At 36.5% G+C, this 18,785-nt stretch overlaps 1 protein-coding gene across 2 annotated transcripts in view; it reads left to right on the forward strand.

Moving 5' to 3' along the window:
* Positions 1-2,424: 2,424 nt before the first annotated feature.
* The window catches only part of LOC135219778 (endonuclease/exonuclease/phosphatase family domain-containing protein 1-like), a gene marked incomplete at its 5' end in the record, with an annotated part of 134,150 nt that continues 117,789 nt past the window's right edge, over positions 2,425-18,785 (forward strand). For both annotated transcript variants that reach the window (XM_064256829.1, XM_064256830.1), the window contains 2 exon segments: positions 2,425-2,527; positions 4,635-4,739. In XM_064256829.1, the coding sequence (XP_064112899.1) occupies positions 2,425-2,527; positions 4,635-4,739 (208 nt within the window).

An 18,785-nucleotide genomic window follows, 5' to 3' on the forward strand; every position in this document is an offset into this window, starting at 1 on the left:
TAACTCAAGTCCAGTAATATCCAATTTGACGGGGCATGTTCTGATTTCTTCTCATCGGAAATCATTTACAGTCATTAAAGACTTAGATAAACTCACTCACTGTTCAGAAGCCATGAATAATAAAATTTGTACAGCTGACTCTTTTGAATTCTATCCTATATCAACGGATTCATGTCAGTTAGGCATAGTGCTAAACGGCTCTCTCTCTCATACAAGCGAAGGTTGTCTGGGGAAACTTTATCCCTTTTACAGTAATAAATTCAATTACAGAATGAATAATGGTTCCTGGATCCGTTACGACAAAGCCGGTTTCCACGTCTTATGCCAAGTTGGACCACCGCCCATTCCCCAATCTTTGTAGCAGCTGATGGTTGTACGGGGACATCTACGATACACCGTCAGAGGGGTCAACACGATAATACATGAGAAGGCGTATTTCGAACTATACTTGGGCGTCTACAATTATCCCATCACTACCTCTCCCATACAACGCGCGGGTGGCTCATCGTTTGACGCAACTGGCTGAGATGAACCACGCGTTTCATCGACTTATGCAGGTGGAGAAAATCTTTGGTTACTACATTCTGCTGGCCGTGTTCAGCGTGACGGCCATATTGGTTATCGCCGTCAACATCTTTGCTTGGGCGTAGGCTGAGGCATACACAGAAGGATCTCCAAGGAAACGTTATTGTCCCGTCCAGTTGACGTACCCGTTAAACTCAAGTCGTTTGAGTTTAGGGCCGCCTGAAACTGGCCATTTCGTTTTGTGCCTAGGGAAATTGTCTGGAATTGTGTTGTGTGTGAAAAGCGGTCTGTATGCTGGCAAAAATGTATGACAAGAAAGACTCACGCCTTTGCGTTTGAACAGTTATAGTATCTCCCGGGCACCTAATAAAATATTATAGTCTAATCTTATACATTAATATACTCCTAAAGGTATTTTTCGGGCACCTAATAAAATATACCAGCCCTATATATTAATCTGTACCGTTATGTTTACATATTACAAAGAGTGACAAGTACTCTTTAACAATTATCCATGATCATGTTATTAATCTGTCAGTAACCACTATTCTTAATCAGGTTACCTATTACCATAATCTGTCAGTAACCACTATTCTTAATCAGGTTACCTATTATCATATTAATCATGTATACATGTTAATCTTTTGATTTTTACCTTTTTATTATTTTTGGGTACCTAATCATTATTATTACCAAACATGGATCTAGATTTTCCATGCATTTATCTTTGTTTATGAATATGTCAAAAAGGGTATGTAACAGAACCTTTTTATGCATTTAATCACTTATTATGTTTTTATACCTAAACATATGTTACGAGCACGCTCCTAAGAAACAATGTTTAAAGTAAACTTTTGTTATTCAAGGCTTGAATGGTAGCTGAACCGAGCTAATGTAATAAATACATTATTGAATTACAGGAATCTGTAAATAAAAAACCATGACCTGAGGTCAGGCATTAGGAGGCGCATACGTGACCAATGCAGATCTAGATTACGCTATGCGCTGTCTGCAGTAGCCTGGTTTAAATCTGTTTACATTGTCATCGTTTTGCATTACTGATAACTTTGCACAACAACTTCCATGGGAAGCGGTTGACCTGTTAACCTACGCCGGAAACTTGTAACTTCCGAGCCGGCGGACTACGTATGTTTTTATATGAATCGCTGAGATAGCTAATGTTTCGCTATCGACGTGATGCTTTAGAATGTCAGTTCTGTACCAGCGTTCAAACATATCGGTCTCCGGACCGAACTGCATCTCTTATTATGGAGTTACAGAATAAAGTTGTTATACCTTTTTTCAACTTATCTGTTTGAACCACTCTACTAAGATATCACATAGGAGATGGAAGGAACCAGAAATACTTACGAATGACAGTCGTAAGCAGAAACAAACAGTCTTTCGCAAAAGCGAAGAGACTAATATATTAGGGTCTGAATACTCATATTTTCCTACTTAGTTTAGACAAATTTTCATTTTCCTTCTCAATGATGTTTGATATTTAATTTGTGTTTTAATATGGTAGTTACTACCCCAGGGATAGAAGCAACTAGGCCAGGGTTTGATTAGTTGTCATTTAAATGTTCTTTAAAAAGACAAGAGGTAGAAAAGGGATACTCGATTATCCTTGCTGTAAATCTGAGTAAAATAGGAATATTAACCCTCAACTCTATAGATAAGTGTAATAGATGTATTTTATGAAAACAGTAAACAAAAGATCATCTATTATGTTAAAATAAGAAAAGCACATCTGTATTTTTAAAAGAGATTATCCCTTTTGTTTAGTTTTGCCAAATTGAATTTATTATAGGCTATTGTACTTTGGTAGAAGAAAAAAAATTTAATTTTCTATTAAACATTTTATAATATCAAGTAATCCTTAATGTTCTACAACAGATCCGAACGCCCCATTGTCAGCGAAGTATTTGATGGTAATGTTAATGGCCGACCAGTCATCAGAATAGCTACTTGGAACCTTCAACAGTTGACTAAAGATAAGGTTAGTTATTGTATTCTTGATACACAGAGAGACCACTCTAAATTAGCATAAGCTACTGATTTTAACTCTGAGCTACAAAAATAAACTTTATTTTAGAAAACAAGCAAGGCTCTATCTACCAAGAAAACAGAATTAAGCAATTCAAAGAATGAACCAAAATTAAAACCAGAGAAATTTTTCATAGAGAACGGATTGGTCTCCAGCAACACATGGGAAACTAAAGAATACCAATCCCAAAATCTATAAAACCACATTACATCAAAACCTCATCTACTGTTGTGTAGAAAATGAAATGCCTCCATTCAAACATTGACATGACCATTCTATAAATAAATGTCACATAGTAATAGTCCATTAACACCTTCCTCTAACAGATATCCTCATGGGGTCCACTCATAGTTCCTTTCAGAAGGAAGACAGGGTTCCAATTAAGATATAACAACATGTGAGACATGAAAAGGAATAATGAAGTTCACTGCATAACACCAGACACTGTAAAAAAAAAAGGCATTAATAAGATGTCATACTTACCTTCTATGGCCATCCTGTCACTATCAAGGTACTATTGTAAACCTTCATGCCCAAAGCAAATTCTAGATCTGCAGTGCACAAAAGTTTATGGAAACCCCTCGAGAAGGGTATACGTAATATCGTATACAAATGCACAAGCTCACTGGTAAGGACCCTCCCTTTCAGTGTTACATCACTGACACATAAGTTCTATGAGGAGGTAGATTCCATTAAGTCATGCATCACTTGACAATCTAAGCGATGGACACTCGGACATCTCAACGAGTTCCACGTACTAAACATGCGATTTGCATGTTTCTGATCACATTGCTATCATACTTCCGGTCATTCTCTAATACCATGTTCACTGAAATCAAACAACTGAGTGCTGAGTATTCATTCTTCCATGCATGACTCCAGCATCACACCACCTCATAGAAGCACTGAATCTCAATAACAGAATGCAAAAAGAGTTTTGCTTTGTCTCCAGGCAGAAAAAAATGTTTAAGTATATCTTAGTTTAACATGACCACTGGGCTGATCAACATCTTTTCTAGGGCTTGCCTGAAGGATTAACTATTTTTACATTGCTAGGAACCAATTGGTACCTGGCTAATTGTGGGATCCGAAGCACATTATATTGAGAAATTAATTTCTAGTCACTGGAAATAAATTCCTCTTGATTCCATGTTGGCAGAGCGCAGAATCGAACTCGGGACTACCGAATCGGTGGGTGAGCATGTAAACCACTCTTCCAATGACCAGTGAGGAACACAAAAGATTATGGAATCCTCTCGTTCATAACAGCGCTCATTTTTCATTACATATCTCCTTACCTATAACACACATATATAGACATACACTTTTTCTTACTCGTACATCAGATACAATGTACTTGATGGCTTCCAAACATATAGAATATTAATCATTTTTGCCCCTAATATGATTGGTATAGTGGCCTTGTAATTGAGATTTTCTGGTTGATGCAAGCAAGTTTTGTAATCTGTATGACCATTGTTTCTATAAAACAATGGTTACCATTACTCCAATTAAAGTTGCTTTTACCTATCCAGGTAGGTACCATTCATCTTTTTAGCTGTATCCCCTTATGCTGTCACACCAACAGGTCCATATAATGTGCCATTCTCACCTTGAAAGCTATTCAGTGAGCTGATTGCTCCTGTCTCACCAGAAATAATTGTATTTCTAAATATATCACAAGTTCCCTAGATAATCAGACAATTGGATTCTTTTTGGGTGACCCTCCAGTATGTATAACATACAGACAGCATCTGGGGTTTTTAGTTAGCCAAGAATTCAGTATGGTGCAAAATTCTGTTATCTGAGAGAGAAAGAGAGAGTTTATTGAGATTTAAATATTTTGCAGGGTAGGGGCTTAGTGTTACTTTGGCAAAGTGATACATTACCAATATGTACACACATAAACCTAAGACTGATAAAAGCTTTTGAACAAAAATGAGAAGTTAGAAAACTTTTTTTTTTTTTTTTATAGAATGTGAGGTACATATTGTTTTATCTGAAATGTGAGGTGCATTGTTTGTATTTTGCATCTATTACAGTTTTGATCATTTTTCAGATATCGAATCCTGGTGTTCTGGAGGTGGTTTGTCGAACAATTCTAGAGAATGGCTTCAGTCTACTTGCCATACAGGAAGTTGGGAGTAAAGATGTGATGGAAAAGGTAACCTTATAGTAGTAAAAGCCATCACTCATCTGCTCTTATCTGTTCATATATGATTTAAAGAATTTATAGGTCTTGTGAATTTAGATGTTTATAAGTCTTGGTTACCAGAAAGTGGGCTCTTTTATATGATCAGCCAGATTGCAGGTAAGACAAAGCATTTGCTTGCAGAATAGGTGGAAGTTTGAAAATTTCTATGTAAGGGACCTAAAACAACTTTTTAGAGCACCCATCTCCTGGTATCTTGTATTGTCTGATGTCTGCTTATTAGTAAGATGTATCATATTTAGGAGTAGTAGGCTTAATTGCATGCTGTCTATTGGGAGTTTTCTATGATTAGTTCTATGCATTAATAGTCATTTTACACACACTTCAACAAGTTTCACTGCTTTTTGTACAAAGGACACAGTAATCTTTTGGAAATTGTGGTCTTGTTTATGACTCGACCCTCCATAAGTATGATATCAAGAAAGGACATGTTCCTTAAATTTTTCAGGCATTCAGGAAAGAAGGAACTCTTGTCATTTTCCATTGCTCTCAGATATTAATTACATTTACTTCTAACACTAAAGGAATGTTGCAATTTTCACTTATGAAAGTACTCTTAGAATTGATGGTTATGAGGACCTGTTGATTGTTGACGCCCATAAAGGAGTTTTTGAAGTAATGGTCACTGAGACTTTTGAATGGATAGTCACAATGACTTTTGAGTCGAGAGTTTCACAGGGACTTTGGAATTGACTTCCCTAAAGGACTTGGAATGTTTAGTCACAAGGACTTTTGAATTATCCCCAAAGGACCTTTGACAATGATAGTCACAAGGACTTTTGAATTAATAGTCACGAGGACTTTGGAATTAAAGTCACTAAAGGATCTGGAATGAACAGTCACAAGGACCTTTGAATTGATGTCCCAAAAGTATTTTGGAATTGATAGTCATGAAGACCTGAATTGATCATCATAAGGACATGGAATGACCGTCACAATGATTTGGAATTAGCCCTTAAATGCCAAGCCGGTATTTCCGAAAGTGTCTCCCATATGCCAGCGGCGTTCGGGAGTGAGTGCTGAAGCGGAAATAAAGTTAAAAAAAAAAAATCACAGCACGCTTACTTTTCAAGATTAAGAGTTAATTTTTATCTCCTATTTTTGTCATTGCCTGAAGTTTAGTATGCAACCATCAGAAATGAAAAAAAATATCATTATCATATATAAATATTGGAATATATGACAGCGCAAAAAAAATTTCATATATAATTGTATATAAATCACGCTGTGAGCAAAACGGTTAAAGCTAATGAGTTCATTTTTTTTCATTTATTGTACACTAAATTGCAATGATTTTTGTATATAACAAATTGTAAAATGATCAAACCAACACAGAGAAAATATTATTACAATATGATGCATGAATTCGTAACGCGCTGACGTAAAAAAAGTTAGTTTTAAAAAATGCACCATAAATCAAAATATTGTGCTAGAGACTTCCCGTTTGTTGCAAAATGAAGGTAATTGATTGAATATTACTAGACTGTAAGTGTTGTAGCTTACAATTGCAGTTTTTGACCATTTCGGTCAAATTCAAGTTGACCGAAGGTCAAATTTTTTCTATTTATTGTGATTTATATGAAAATATTTCAAAACTGATAAAAGCTACAACCAAGAGTTATTTTTTGTTGTATTCTACATAAAATTGCGCACATTTTCATATATAAAACTTTATGAAACAGCTAATATAAAACAGTGTAAACATTACGACAATCTGATGAAAGAATTTTGATTTTTTTTTGGCAGTTACCGCGTGAACGTAAGGAAAAAGTTTTATTAAAAAATTCACCATAAATCAAAATATTGTGCTAGAGACTTCCAATTTGTTGCAAAATGAAGGTAAATGATTGAATATTACTAGAATGTAAGTTTTAGCTTACAGTTGCATTTTTCTACCATTTTGGTAGAGTCTAAGTTTACCTAAGGTTGAAATTTTGGCAGTTATCGTGATTTATATGAAAATATTTCAAAACTGATAATAGCTACAACCATGGGTTGTTTTTTTGTTGCATTCTACATGAAATTGTGCACATTTTCATATATAAAACTTTATGTAACGGCTAATATAAAGCGGTGCAAACATTATGACAATCCGACGAAAGTTGTTCTGATTTTTTCGGAAGAGTTACCACGCAGACGTAAGGAAAGTTTTTTTCAGAAATTCACCATAAATTGAAATATTGTGTTAGAGACATCCAATTTGTTGCAAATTGAAGGTAAATGATTGAATATTACTAGAATGTTAAGTGTTTTAGCTTACAATTGCGTTTTTTTGACCATTTTCATATATAAAACTTTATGTAACGGCTAATATAAAACTGTGCAAACATTATGACAAACTGACGGGAGAATTTTTGATTTTTTCGGCAGTTACCACGCAGACATAAGGAAAGTTTTTTGTTAAAATTCACCATAAATCAAAATATTGTGCTAGAGACTTCCAATTTGTTGCAAAATGAAGGTAAATGATTGAATATTACTAGAATGAAAGAGTTTTAGGTTACAATTAAGTTTTTCTACCATTTTGGTCCCGTCAAATTTGACTGAAGGTTGAAATTTAGGCACTTATCGTGATTTATATGAAAATATTTCAAAACTGACAAAAGCTACAACCATGGGTTGTTTTTTGTATTCTACATGGAATTGTGCACATTTTCATATATAAAACTTTATGTAATGGCTAATATAAAATGCTGGAAACATTATGACAATCTGACGAAAGAATTTCTGATTTTTTAGGCAGAGTTACTGCACAGACGTAAGGAAAAAATTCACCATAAATCAAAATATTGTGCTAGAGACTTCCAATTTGTTGCAAAATGAAGGTAAATGATTGAATATTACTAGAATGTAAGTTTTAGCTTACAGTTGCATTTTTCTACCATTTTGGTAGAGTCTAAGTTTACCTAAGGTTGAAATTTTGGCACTTATCGTGATTTATATGAAAATATTTCAAAACTGATAATAGCTACAACCATGGGTTGTTTTTTTGTTGCATTCTACATGAAATTGTGCACATTTTCATATATAAAACTTTATGTAACGGCTAATATAAAACGGTGCAAACATTATGACAATCCGACGAAAGTTGTTCTGATTTTTTCGGAAGAGTTACCACGCAGACGTAAGGAAAGTTTTTTTCAGAAATTCACCATAAATTGAAATATTGTGTTAGAGACTTCCAATTTGTTGCAAATTGAAGGTAAATGATTGAATATTACTAGAATGTTAAGTGTTTTAGCTTACAATTGCGTTTTTGACCATTTTCATATATAAAACTTTATGTAACGGCTAATATAAAACGGTGCAAACATTATGACAAACATGACAAACTGACGGGAGAATTTCTCATTTTTTCGGCAGTTACCACGCAGGCATAAGGAAAGTTTTTTGTTAAAATTCACCATAAATCAAAATATTGTGCTAAGAGACTTCCAGTTTGTTGCAAAATGAAGGTAAATGATTGAATATTACTAGAATGTAAGAGTTTTAGGTTACAATTAAGTTTTTCGACCATTTTGGTCCCGTCAAATTTGACTGAAGGTTGAAATTTAGGCACTTATCGTGATTTATATGAAAATATTTCAAAACTGACAAAAGCTACAACCATGGGTTGTTTTTTTGTATTCTACATGAAATTGTGCACATTTTCATATATAAAACTTTATGTAACGGCTAATATAAAATGCTGGAAACATTATGACAATCTGACGAAAGAATTTCTGATTTTTTCGGCAGAGTTACTGCACAGACGTAAGGAAAAAATTCACCATAAATCAAAATATTGTGCTAGAGACTTCCAATTTGTTGCAAAATGAAGGTAAATGATTGAATATTACTAGAATGTAAGAGATTTAGCTTACAATTGCATTTTTCGACCATATCGGTCGAGTCAAAATTGACCGAAGGTTGAAATTTAGGCACTCATCATGATTTATATGAAAATATTTCAAAAACTATAAAAGTTACAACCATGGGTTGTTTTTTGTTGTATTCTATATGAAATTACGCACATTTTCATATATAAAACTCTATGTAACGGCTATTATGAAATGGTGTAAAAATTACGACAAAGCAATGAAATAACTTCTGAAATGTGTCGCTGATGCTTTTTAGTGCGAGAAGAAAGAAATTCATGCATGCGCACCTGGGTAACGGTTGTAAACAAAACAACAGCTTGATCCGTGAACTCCCAGCATTCTTCAAGGCGCGTGATTAAAAATTTTTTGCCAAGTAGGCCTATAACTATTTTTCCGCGATATTTAAAAAACTTTTTAGCGTCGATGTATTTTACTTCAATTAAGCACCTGACAGACAATTTTCGTCAATGTAAAATACATCCAATAGGCGTTTCAGGGTTAATAACCACTAGGACTTGGAATTAATTGTCATGAGAATGTGGAATTGATTGTCACTAGGACATGGAATTAATAGACTTGAGGACTTGGAATTGGATATTCATGAGATCATGGGATTGATTGTTACTAGGACGTGGAATTAATACTAGTCACAAGTACTTTCGAATTTAATATTGTTCATACGCAAACAAACCTTCTGTCTTAACAATAGGATCATTTTCTAGCGCCCAGCTGGATCCAGTTAAATCACAGATGAAAAGCAAGGAATCTTGTGAAACTTTGCAACGCGTATGTATATCGGGTGAAAAGTGGTTAAGGACCACACACCCACGTCACAGCGTTCAGTCTTTTCTTAACCCTCTTACGCCGGAGCAGTAAATAAAAAATTGTCTCCTGTGTGCCGGAGGAGTTTCGGAGTGAGCGCGGAAGCGGAAAAAATATTTTTGTCAAAAAATCACAGCGCGCTTAGTTTTCAAGATTAAGAGTTCATTTTTGGCTCCTTTTATTGTCATTGCCTAAAGTTTAGTATGCAACCATCAGAAATGAAAAAATTTATCATTATCATATATAAATAATGCGATATATGATAGCTCAAAAACGAAATTTCATATATAATTGTATTCAAATCGCTCTGTGCGCAAAACGGTTAAAGGTAACAAGTTACTTTTTTCTCGTTGTATTGTACACTAAATTGCGATCATTTTGGTATATAACACATTGTAAAACGATAAAAGCAACACAGAGAAAATATTATCACAAAATAATGCATGAATTCGTAACGCACGGACGTAAACAAATATTTTTTTCAAAAATTCACCATAAATCTAAATATTGTCCTAGAGACTTCCAATTTCTTTCAAAAGGAAGAAAAATGATTGAATATTACTATACTGTAAGAGTATTAGCTTACAATACCAGTTTTCGACCATATCTGACGAGTTAAAGTTGACCGAATGTCGAATTTTTTTATATATATATTTTTTATATGCAATTATTTTGGAATTAAGAAAAGCTACAACCTTCAAATATTTTTTGTTTTATTCTACATGAAATTGCGCATATTTTCATAAATAAAACTCTATGAAATGCCTAATATGAAACGGAGCAAATATTCCGAGAATGGGACGTACGTATTTCGGAGATTTGTGGCGGAGAATCCGCGCGCGGATGGAAGGAAAGATTTTTTTTAAAATTCACCATAAATCTAAATATTTTGCTAGAGACTTCGAATTTGTTTCAAGATGAAGATAAATGACTGAATATTACTAGACTGTAAGAGTTTTAGCTTACAATTGCGTTTTTCGATCATTTCGGTAGAGTCAAAGTTGATTGAACGTAGTTTTTTTCTATTTATCGTGATTTATATGCAAATATTTCAAAAATGAGAAAAGCTACAACCTTCAATTATTTTTTGTTGTATTCTACATGAAATTGCGCACATTTTCATATATAAAACTTTATGTAACGGCTAATTTAAAATGGTGCAAACATTACCACAATCGCACGTATGATTTTTTTGGAAGAGTTACCGCTCGGACGTAAAGAAAATGTTATTTGTTTCATAAATTCACCATAAATCGAAATATTGTGCTAGAGACTTCCAATTTGTTGCAAAATGAAGGTAAATCCTTGAATATTACTAGAATATAAGCGTTTTAGCTTACAATTGCGTTTTTCGACCATTTCGGTAGAGTCAAAGTTGACCGAAGGTTGAAATTTTGGCACTTATCGTTATTTATATGAAAATATCTCAAAACTGATAAAAGCTACAATCATGAGTATTTTAGTGCTGTATTCTACATAAAAATGCGCACATTTTCATATATAATACTTCATGTAACGGTTAATTTACAATGGTACAAAAATGATGTCAGATACTTTTTAGTGCGGCAAGAAAGAAATTCGCGCTTGCGCGCCTGCGTAACGATTGTAAACAAAACAACACCTTGATCCGTGAACTCCCAGCATCCCCCAAGGCGCGTGATTCAAAAGTTTTAGGCTGGTAGGCCTATAAGTATTTTTCCGCGAATTTAAAAAAAAAACTTTTGTAAGTAGACGTAAAATACGTCCAGTCGGTACACGGGAGACAAAAAATGTCGACGTAAAATACGTCCAGTCGGCGGAAGAGGGTTAACTGCTTGGGCAAAAGTTGTGGTTGACCTCTCTCAGCCTTTAGCCGGTTCATTGCCCTTTTATGCTTGTGTTTCTGTGTGTGTGTGCGCGCTTTTATTATGGCTTCTTCTGCTCCTTCTGGCCTCGCCAACGTGTGTGCCCAGGTACTCAAGGTTTCTTGTGTTCTCGTTTTTTGGCTTCTTGAGTGACAGATCCTCACAGAACTTGTATTAGGTGTCGTTCTATAGTAATTGAAGTTATTTTATAGTAAGAGGGAGCATCGTAGAGTTTCTACTCTTCCTTCATGGGAGGGATTTTCTTCTCCTTTTCCCGATGCTTCGTCTCCTGCAGCAGTCACACCCCATGCTAGTGCTGCGCCTTTGTCTCCTTCCTTTTCATCCATCAATTCGTTGTTGGAAGTATTGGGAGGCCCTCAGGCTGATTTATGTAATGTCACCCCTTTTTCTTCGGGAGTTAATTTGATTCCCGAGAGGGAGGAGGCTTCTTCATCAGTTTCTTTCGTTTCAGAATCAGAGGCGTCCAAAACGGCGGCATTCTGGGGGTCGCTTGGGGTACGGGGACCACCCTCCTTGGAGGGTTTGCTGACGCACTTCTTGGATGCTCGCCTCCCCCCACCTCATGCTACCAAGGCTCTCCCCCCTCCTCCTGGCCTCATCTTCGTTGGTAGCCAAGGTCAGCCATTTTGTATTTTTCCACCAGTGACGATTGCTGCTTCTTCGAGTCAGAGGTAAGCCGTGGCATCAGCGCTGCTGGTGATGTCATGGGGTCAGCCATTTTGTATCCCTCCGCCAGTGGCGTCTGCTTCCCTCTTGGATCAAGGGGAAGCTGTTACGTCAGCACCTCTAGTGATGTCACTTCCATCGATGACATCACTCCCAGTTTCCTCCAATGCGCTGCCTCGCTCATCTGTGTTGTCATCGTTTGCTCCTGTGACGTCATCACTGCCATCCACTTTGATGCATCTCCCTTCCATGTCGTCAGCCGATTCTCTTGCTGATTTGTCTGAGGCTTTATGTCAGGCAGTTCATAAGAGATATTTACTATAAAATTTGACTTATTTTAATAATATTCAATTTTACCTTTCACCTAATACACACAAGTGTATGCAGTTATACTTTTAATTGTATTTTAATATAAAAAAATTATATTTTTATTTTATTTATTTTTTTATTTTTTTAATGAAATAAGGTTTTAAGTTTCATTCACATCAGATTATCATGACGTTCAATTACATTTCATTAATTATCAGATTATTTATTTCATTCCATTACGGCGCTGAATGACCATTATAGGTCCCAGTGCTTGGGCTTGTCCCTAAATTTCATAATCCATCCATCCATAAGAGATTGGACTCTGTTTCAGAAGATAGATTTAGGTTTGCCGCCATGTCGGCTGGGAGGACTGGAAGCAAGCATGTTGCATCGCCCCCACCTCCTGCAAAGAGATTGTGTAAGGAGCCAGTGCTGTCTTCCTCACCTTCTCTCCCATCTCTGAGGCGTCGACGTATCAAGCATTGGAAGGTTAAGGACTTTGCCTTTTCTTTGTCTGCGAGTGTTGATGTTACTGAGAGTGTTAGTGTCTCTTCCCCTGTGCGTTCTGCAGTGGCTGCTTCGTCCCCTACATCGAGTCGCGAGTGTGTTGCAACCTCCCATGTTTGCAATGTTGCAAATTCTTCTGCTTCTCCAACACCAGGGCCTATTCATTGCCATAAGGATCTTAAGGCACCTGTCAAGATATCAAAAGTTGTGAGTGCGGAGTTAGAGCATTAGGAGTGTCTGCCTGCCTCTCCCCCTGGTACTTCCCGGGGTTTGACTCCGAGGGATTCTCGTTCAATTTTGAGTGTTTGAGACACTTTGCCTTCACACGTACATGCGTCCGCCCCGCACATGCACGTATGCGGCCACGTACACGAGTCTTCTAACGTGCGTAGTGATGTTCTCAGTGTTGTGGTTGGTTCATTGCAGGAGTTGGCGCTTGGATCCAGCCCAGACAGGTTGGTTGGCGTTTTTGACTGTTTGGCTGCTGGCTCTTCTGTTGGTTTACATGAAGAAGGCACATTGGATAAGCCTACACTTCTTCTCGTCGTCGGTCTCTGTTGCTGGAGCAGGAGGGAGACACGCAAGAGTTTTTGTCTTCCTTTACAGAAGTTGTCAATCTCATTCGTGGGTTAAAAATTTTGGAGAGTAGGACTCAGCCTCGGTCGTCTTTCACTTTTTCCTGCTTGGAAGCCTTGCTGGGAGCTACGCAAGATACCAAATCATTGTTTCAACTTCCCTTATCGGAGCATGTCCAGTTGCTTCCCCCGCCTCTCACGAGGCAAAGGGAGTACTATGCTGCAAACTCTGCCTACTTGATGTCACGTCATCTTAACCTAGACGTCATCCGTCTGAAGCCAGGGTCTCCCTGACCCCAACTCCTTGACGAGGTGGGGGCCATAGAGATCAACTGCAGAGAGAGTATGCCCCTGTATGCCTATGCTCTCTGCTGTGGATCCAACTGAACATTGGGGCCTTAACTCCTTTACTCCTCCCCTTATAAATTTTCCCCCTTCCCTTCTTCTTTTGTTGATGACCTTGGCATAGTTTTGGACTGTTGAATTGACTGCTTTTTTAACTTGATGGAGGGTGGAGTTGGACGGCATGCAACTCAACTCGTAAAACTAGAGTACCTGACGTTGTTGAGCGAGGGGAAATTTTTGTCAAGCCATTCCCACAGTGTTGGGGCCGATCTCGATGGACTGACGACCCATAAGGCACTGTAGGTGTGGCGTATATCCAGGTGAAGATCCCAGGGCAGTTACCACTGTAACAGTATTGCTCCTCCCCCAGTTGAGCCTCCCTGGTGAGAGGGACTTCATCCTGGACGAAATTTACAATTTTATTACATGGAAAATTTCATAAACATCCTCACGACTTTTGGCACAGATTTGGACTATTCTAAAGAAAGCTCAAGTCACAAAGACCCGGTTGGTATTAAAACTTTAATACCATATACCAAACCAAGGAAACCTAAGTATTGTCATGACCCATCCTTGACTCACTTTGACTCCCTCTTTGGGGAGTGGAAGTTGGTCAAGGTTTCTAACTATGGAAGATGAACAAATATTTCAGCTTTGAAATTGGAAAATTGTTTATTAAATAGTTTCCAATGGCAGAAATGTCATTCAGAAAAATAAAAGAGAAGACTTGGCTTATAGAAGCCACAACAAAAAGTCAGTCTGAAGATTATTTGTCTTTAAAAACAAAAGCTAACATAATTGTCAGAGTAGGAAAACATGATAACATGAACAGCATCCAGGGTACCATTGTACTTCCTGACAATAACGACGAGCCAATGAATAAGAAAATACTGTTAGATTCTCTCAAAAAGAGATACCCCAAAGTTGAGGATTGCAAGGTTTTTGATGTGATAAGTAAAAGAGACAATAAACAAATACTAAAAATAGCAAAAATAAAATTTAAGGGTTCAGATCTACCTAAAAAAATAAGAATTTTAGGCCAAGATAGAGAGTTAAGACCCTATATTCCAAAGCTACTGCAGTGTCAAAATTGCAGTAAGTATGGACACACTAAGAGAATTGTAGGAATGAACTGGTGTGCGCTTACTGTGGATCTACAGAACATAGCACCAAATGGAAGTGCGGTGAACCTAAGTGTGTAAACTGTGAGCAGAATCATCATGCAAGATCCAAAGAATGCACGTACTATTACATACACAACACGAAATTGAAGATGTTGAAAGAAAGAACAGGCATGTCTATAACAGAGGCTAAATTAGAATTGAAAGTGAGGAATTCAAGATCCTGCCAAGAAACCTATATATTCTTCTATAACAGGAACCAGTAATGAAACAAAAAAACATACAGACATAAGTAACAAGATGCAGCAAAGTAGGTCTCAAGAAGTTAGTAATATAGAGGAAAAAACTAAGATAATAAAGAATCAGGAAACAGGTGCGAATGAATTGGATAAATATTCTATCAAATTCATTTGAAGTGGTAATGCATATAGAAACACAAGAAGATAGTACCACAGAGGTGGAAGGAGGAAGTTGTGATGTACTGGAAATTAAAGAAGAAAAAGACCTTTAGAGAGAACACCACCAAAAACAAGGAAACCAACTATAATTAGAGAAACATTGGTCAAACCAAAACTATGAAGAAAGAACAAAATAAAAAAAAGAACATACCTTTATCTCCTAAAATAATAATAAAACCTATAGATGCAGAGATCCAAAACACCAAAGAAGTGGAGAACCATACCATGGATGATGGTGACACTGTCAAGGGTGATGAGATTACTCCATCTTCAATAATCGGTACAATAAGAACAAAGGAAGCAGTACAATAAGAACGAAAGAAGCAGTAGACATACATGACAACACCTGTGGCTGCAATGATTGCTTCATTGCATTGTGCAGTAATGACAAAAATATAACAAAAGACTGCTTAACAAACATTATAAGAAATTTTATGAAACAGAAAAAAAGAGGCCACTGATGTAAACACCCATGAAAAGGATGTATGTGTATTGAGCATTTGAAATATTATAAAGATAAACAACTGAATGTGGTAAATAAAATGTTAGAAAAAATTCAAGTTGATAATAATACAAAAAAGAAAACAAAGCACAACCGATATAACATAATATTTTCAATAGTTATATTATACAATGGAACGTAAATGGTCTACAGACCAGATTACACCTGGGAGAAGTACAAAGGTTATTAAAGGAATATGAACCAATGATATTATGTTTACAACATGTCAATAATACAATACCAGTAATAGGTAAATGTACCTTCAGGGGGTCGGTGGGAACCCCTATATATGGTGGTATAGGGCAAAAAATGCAAAGTCATGAAAAAATTCATGGAGCTTCATATGGCAATAGAGAATACGTATACGAAATATTTCTTCAAAATTCCTCTTACTTTCGTAGTTACAGGGTAATTAGTAAACATAACTCAATAAGCCTAAAACATTCATCCGTACAAGAAAATGCAATATTTCTTCTGTTATCGTAAATTTTGATCATTATTGTCAAAGAAATTGTGAGAAATGGCATCTGTAGAGATTCCGTGGGTCGCAGAAGGGAGTATCTGGTTCAATCATGATCAGTAGGACCACAGACTTCAAGTAGACTACACGTTCGAGTTTCACCTCGTGACATTCGCTTGCTTTTACACATGCTTATCTATGTTTCGGCAAGAAGTTCATCATGCCAATGAGGAAAAGACAAGGAAAACATCTCGCTAACATAAAGATGAAGAAAATTCGCTCTAATATGATAGCAGAATATCATAATATATGCGATATTAGCGTAGTTAGTGAAGAGAGAGAGGGAGGGTTGCGTAGTAAGTAAACGCGCTCGTCTTGCCTGAAGCACACGTCACACTGTCCCCAAGGCTACGATCTTTGAGCAAAGGAATCTTACTTTATGATCAATAACATAGTTTTGGTTTATTAATACCCAAAAAGGAATATGAAATTCATAATAATCATGATTTATTAACATTGTCTGTGTAAAAAGAGAGTACAACTTCGAATTTCACCTCTTGACATTCTCTTGCATTTACGTGTTTATTTTTGTTTCGGCAAGAATTTCATCATGCCAAAACGGAAAATACTAGGAAAACATCTAGGTAACATACAGAAAAAGAAAATTCGCTGTAAGAAGCTGAGTTAGTGAAGGAGAGAGAGAGAGTTGCGTAGGAAGGAGTGCCCCGTCTTGCCTGACGCAGTGCCCCAAGCTACGACGTATGAGCAAAGGGATCATCATTTATGATTAGATTATGATAAATAAAATAGCTTTGGTTTATTAATACACAAAAAAGAAATATACATTCATAATAATCATTATTTGTTAACATTGTCGTTATAAAAATACAAAGAAAAACTTTGAACGCCTCTATCTCAAAACTATACTTGTTGACCTTCAAAATCTTTCTTCTCACTTAGTTTTAAAGCTATAACATTGGGATTTGGTATATAACTCAGAAAGACATTATAGAACAATCAAATAGAGCCCATTTTTCCTATTTTTGTTTCGTCTTTTTTTTTATAAATTTTTTTCTCCTGATTTATAGGGTTTATTTTTTTACCATATTGAAAAATTCATATCTAGCAAAAAAATGACTTTTAGAAATAAAACTCCCCATTCGATTGGAGGTCTACATCAAGTCTATATATGGTAGTAATCCTAGGGCTTAATATTAAATATCAAGGGAGGAGATAGAATTTGAAAAATGGTTATTTTCGGGATAAATCGCCCTGGTGTCACAAAACCGAAGGTCAGAGGCGAAAATCATTTGCGGTTTGGAGATGTCCCAAGTCACCTTATTAAGTGGTATGAATATCAAAGTCCTGTCCTTAAAAAATGGCATTAGCCGGCCGGCCCCCTTAATATCAACATCATAGGAAGGAGGAAATAGGTACAGCCATATATGTACATAACAAAGTAGTATGTTGTGACAAAGTACCTATAAACATTGCTGACCTCCAAATATTAGGTATTAAAATTAGAATTAAAAACAATAATTAAAGGATTTTGATGAAGGAAAAATCTGTTTCTGGGCAAGGACCTATGTCGCCCAGTGAAATGGTTCCTTTAGCACTCATTTCTAAGGTATAAATATTGCTATGAATACCAGAGAAAAAAGCTAATATGGAAATGCCAGAGTATTGTGGCTCGCTCACCTTTATTTAAGGTGTCGATGTGGTTTCTGGGGCGAGTGAAACCACTACCAGAGGTCCTTTGCCATTTAGACTCATCCTTCTTCAATATCCCTCATCTACAGAGGAGCCGATCTAAGGCCCACTACCCGCTACCGTTACGGCTAGTGCCTCTGACATCATTCCTGCAGATAGCACCCAAGCTTGGGCCAAAAAAAAAGGGGGGGTGGGGGTAAAAAGGAAAGGGTGAGATTTCACTGGGCTACACAGGTCCTTGCCCAGAAATAGATTTTTCCTTCGTCAAAATCCCTTTTCTGGGCTCAGCCTGTGTCGCTCCGTGAAATAGTACCTGAGAAATGGCCTAACAAGCTTGGAAAGAGGAAGCACATAACTAAAATAGATGGGATAATCAAAATCAATTAAGGTTAATTGCTATAATCTAGATACAAGGTTACAGAACAAGTAACAACAGAACAAATTGAACCTTAACACTAATCACATATATACAAGGGTAACAGTTATACATAACTAAACTATACAGTAAAACTAAATGCGAACAGGGAGTAGTCCCAGATCCAAAACATATGGAAAGTATCACAAGTACATACAATATGTGGCATCCAAGGTACAGTACGACTACAATGACGACTGAGCTACGGCAAGAATGCTAGCGAGGCAGGTAGGAAAGAGAGATGTAAGGAGAGACATAGGATAAACTACTTACTACTAAGTTAAGCAGTGTCAGGGGAAACTGTGTTTCCGGCTGCCACTGCTGGAAATTTAAGGGCTTCTTAGGACTTTAGATAATGGCGTTTGAATACTGTCGGAGATTTC

This window comes from Macrobrachium nipponense, chromosome 1, assembly GCF_015104395.2.
Source record: "Macrobrachium nipponense isolate FS-2020 chromosome 1, ASM1510439v2, whole genome shotgun sequence".
Classification (NCBI taxonomy): Eukaryota; Metazoa; Arthropoda; class Malacostraca; order Decapoda; family Palaemonidae; genus Macrobrachium; species Macrobrachium nipponense.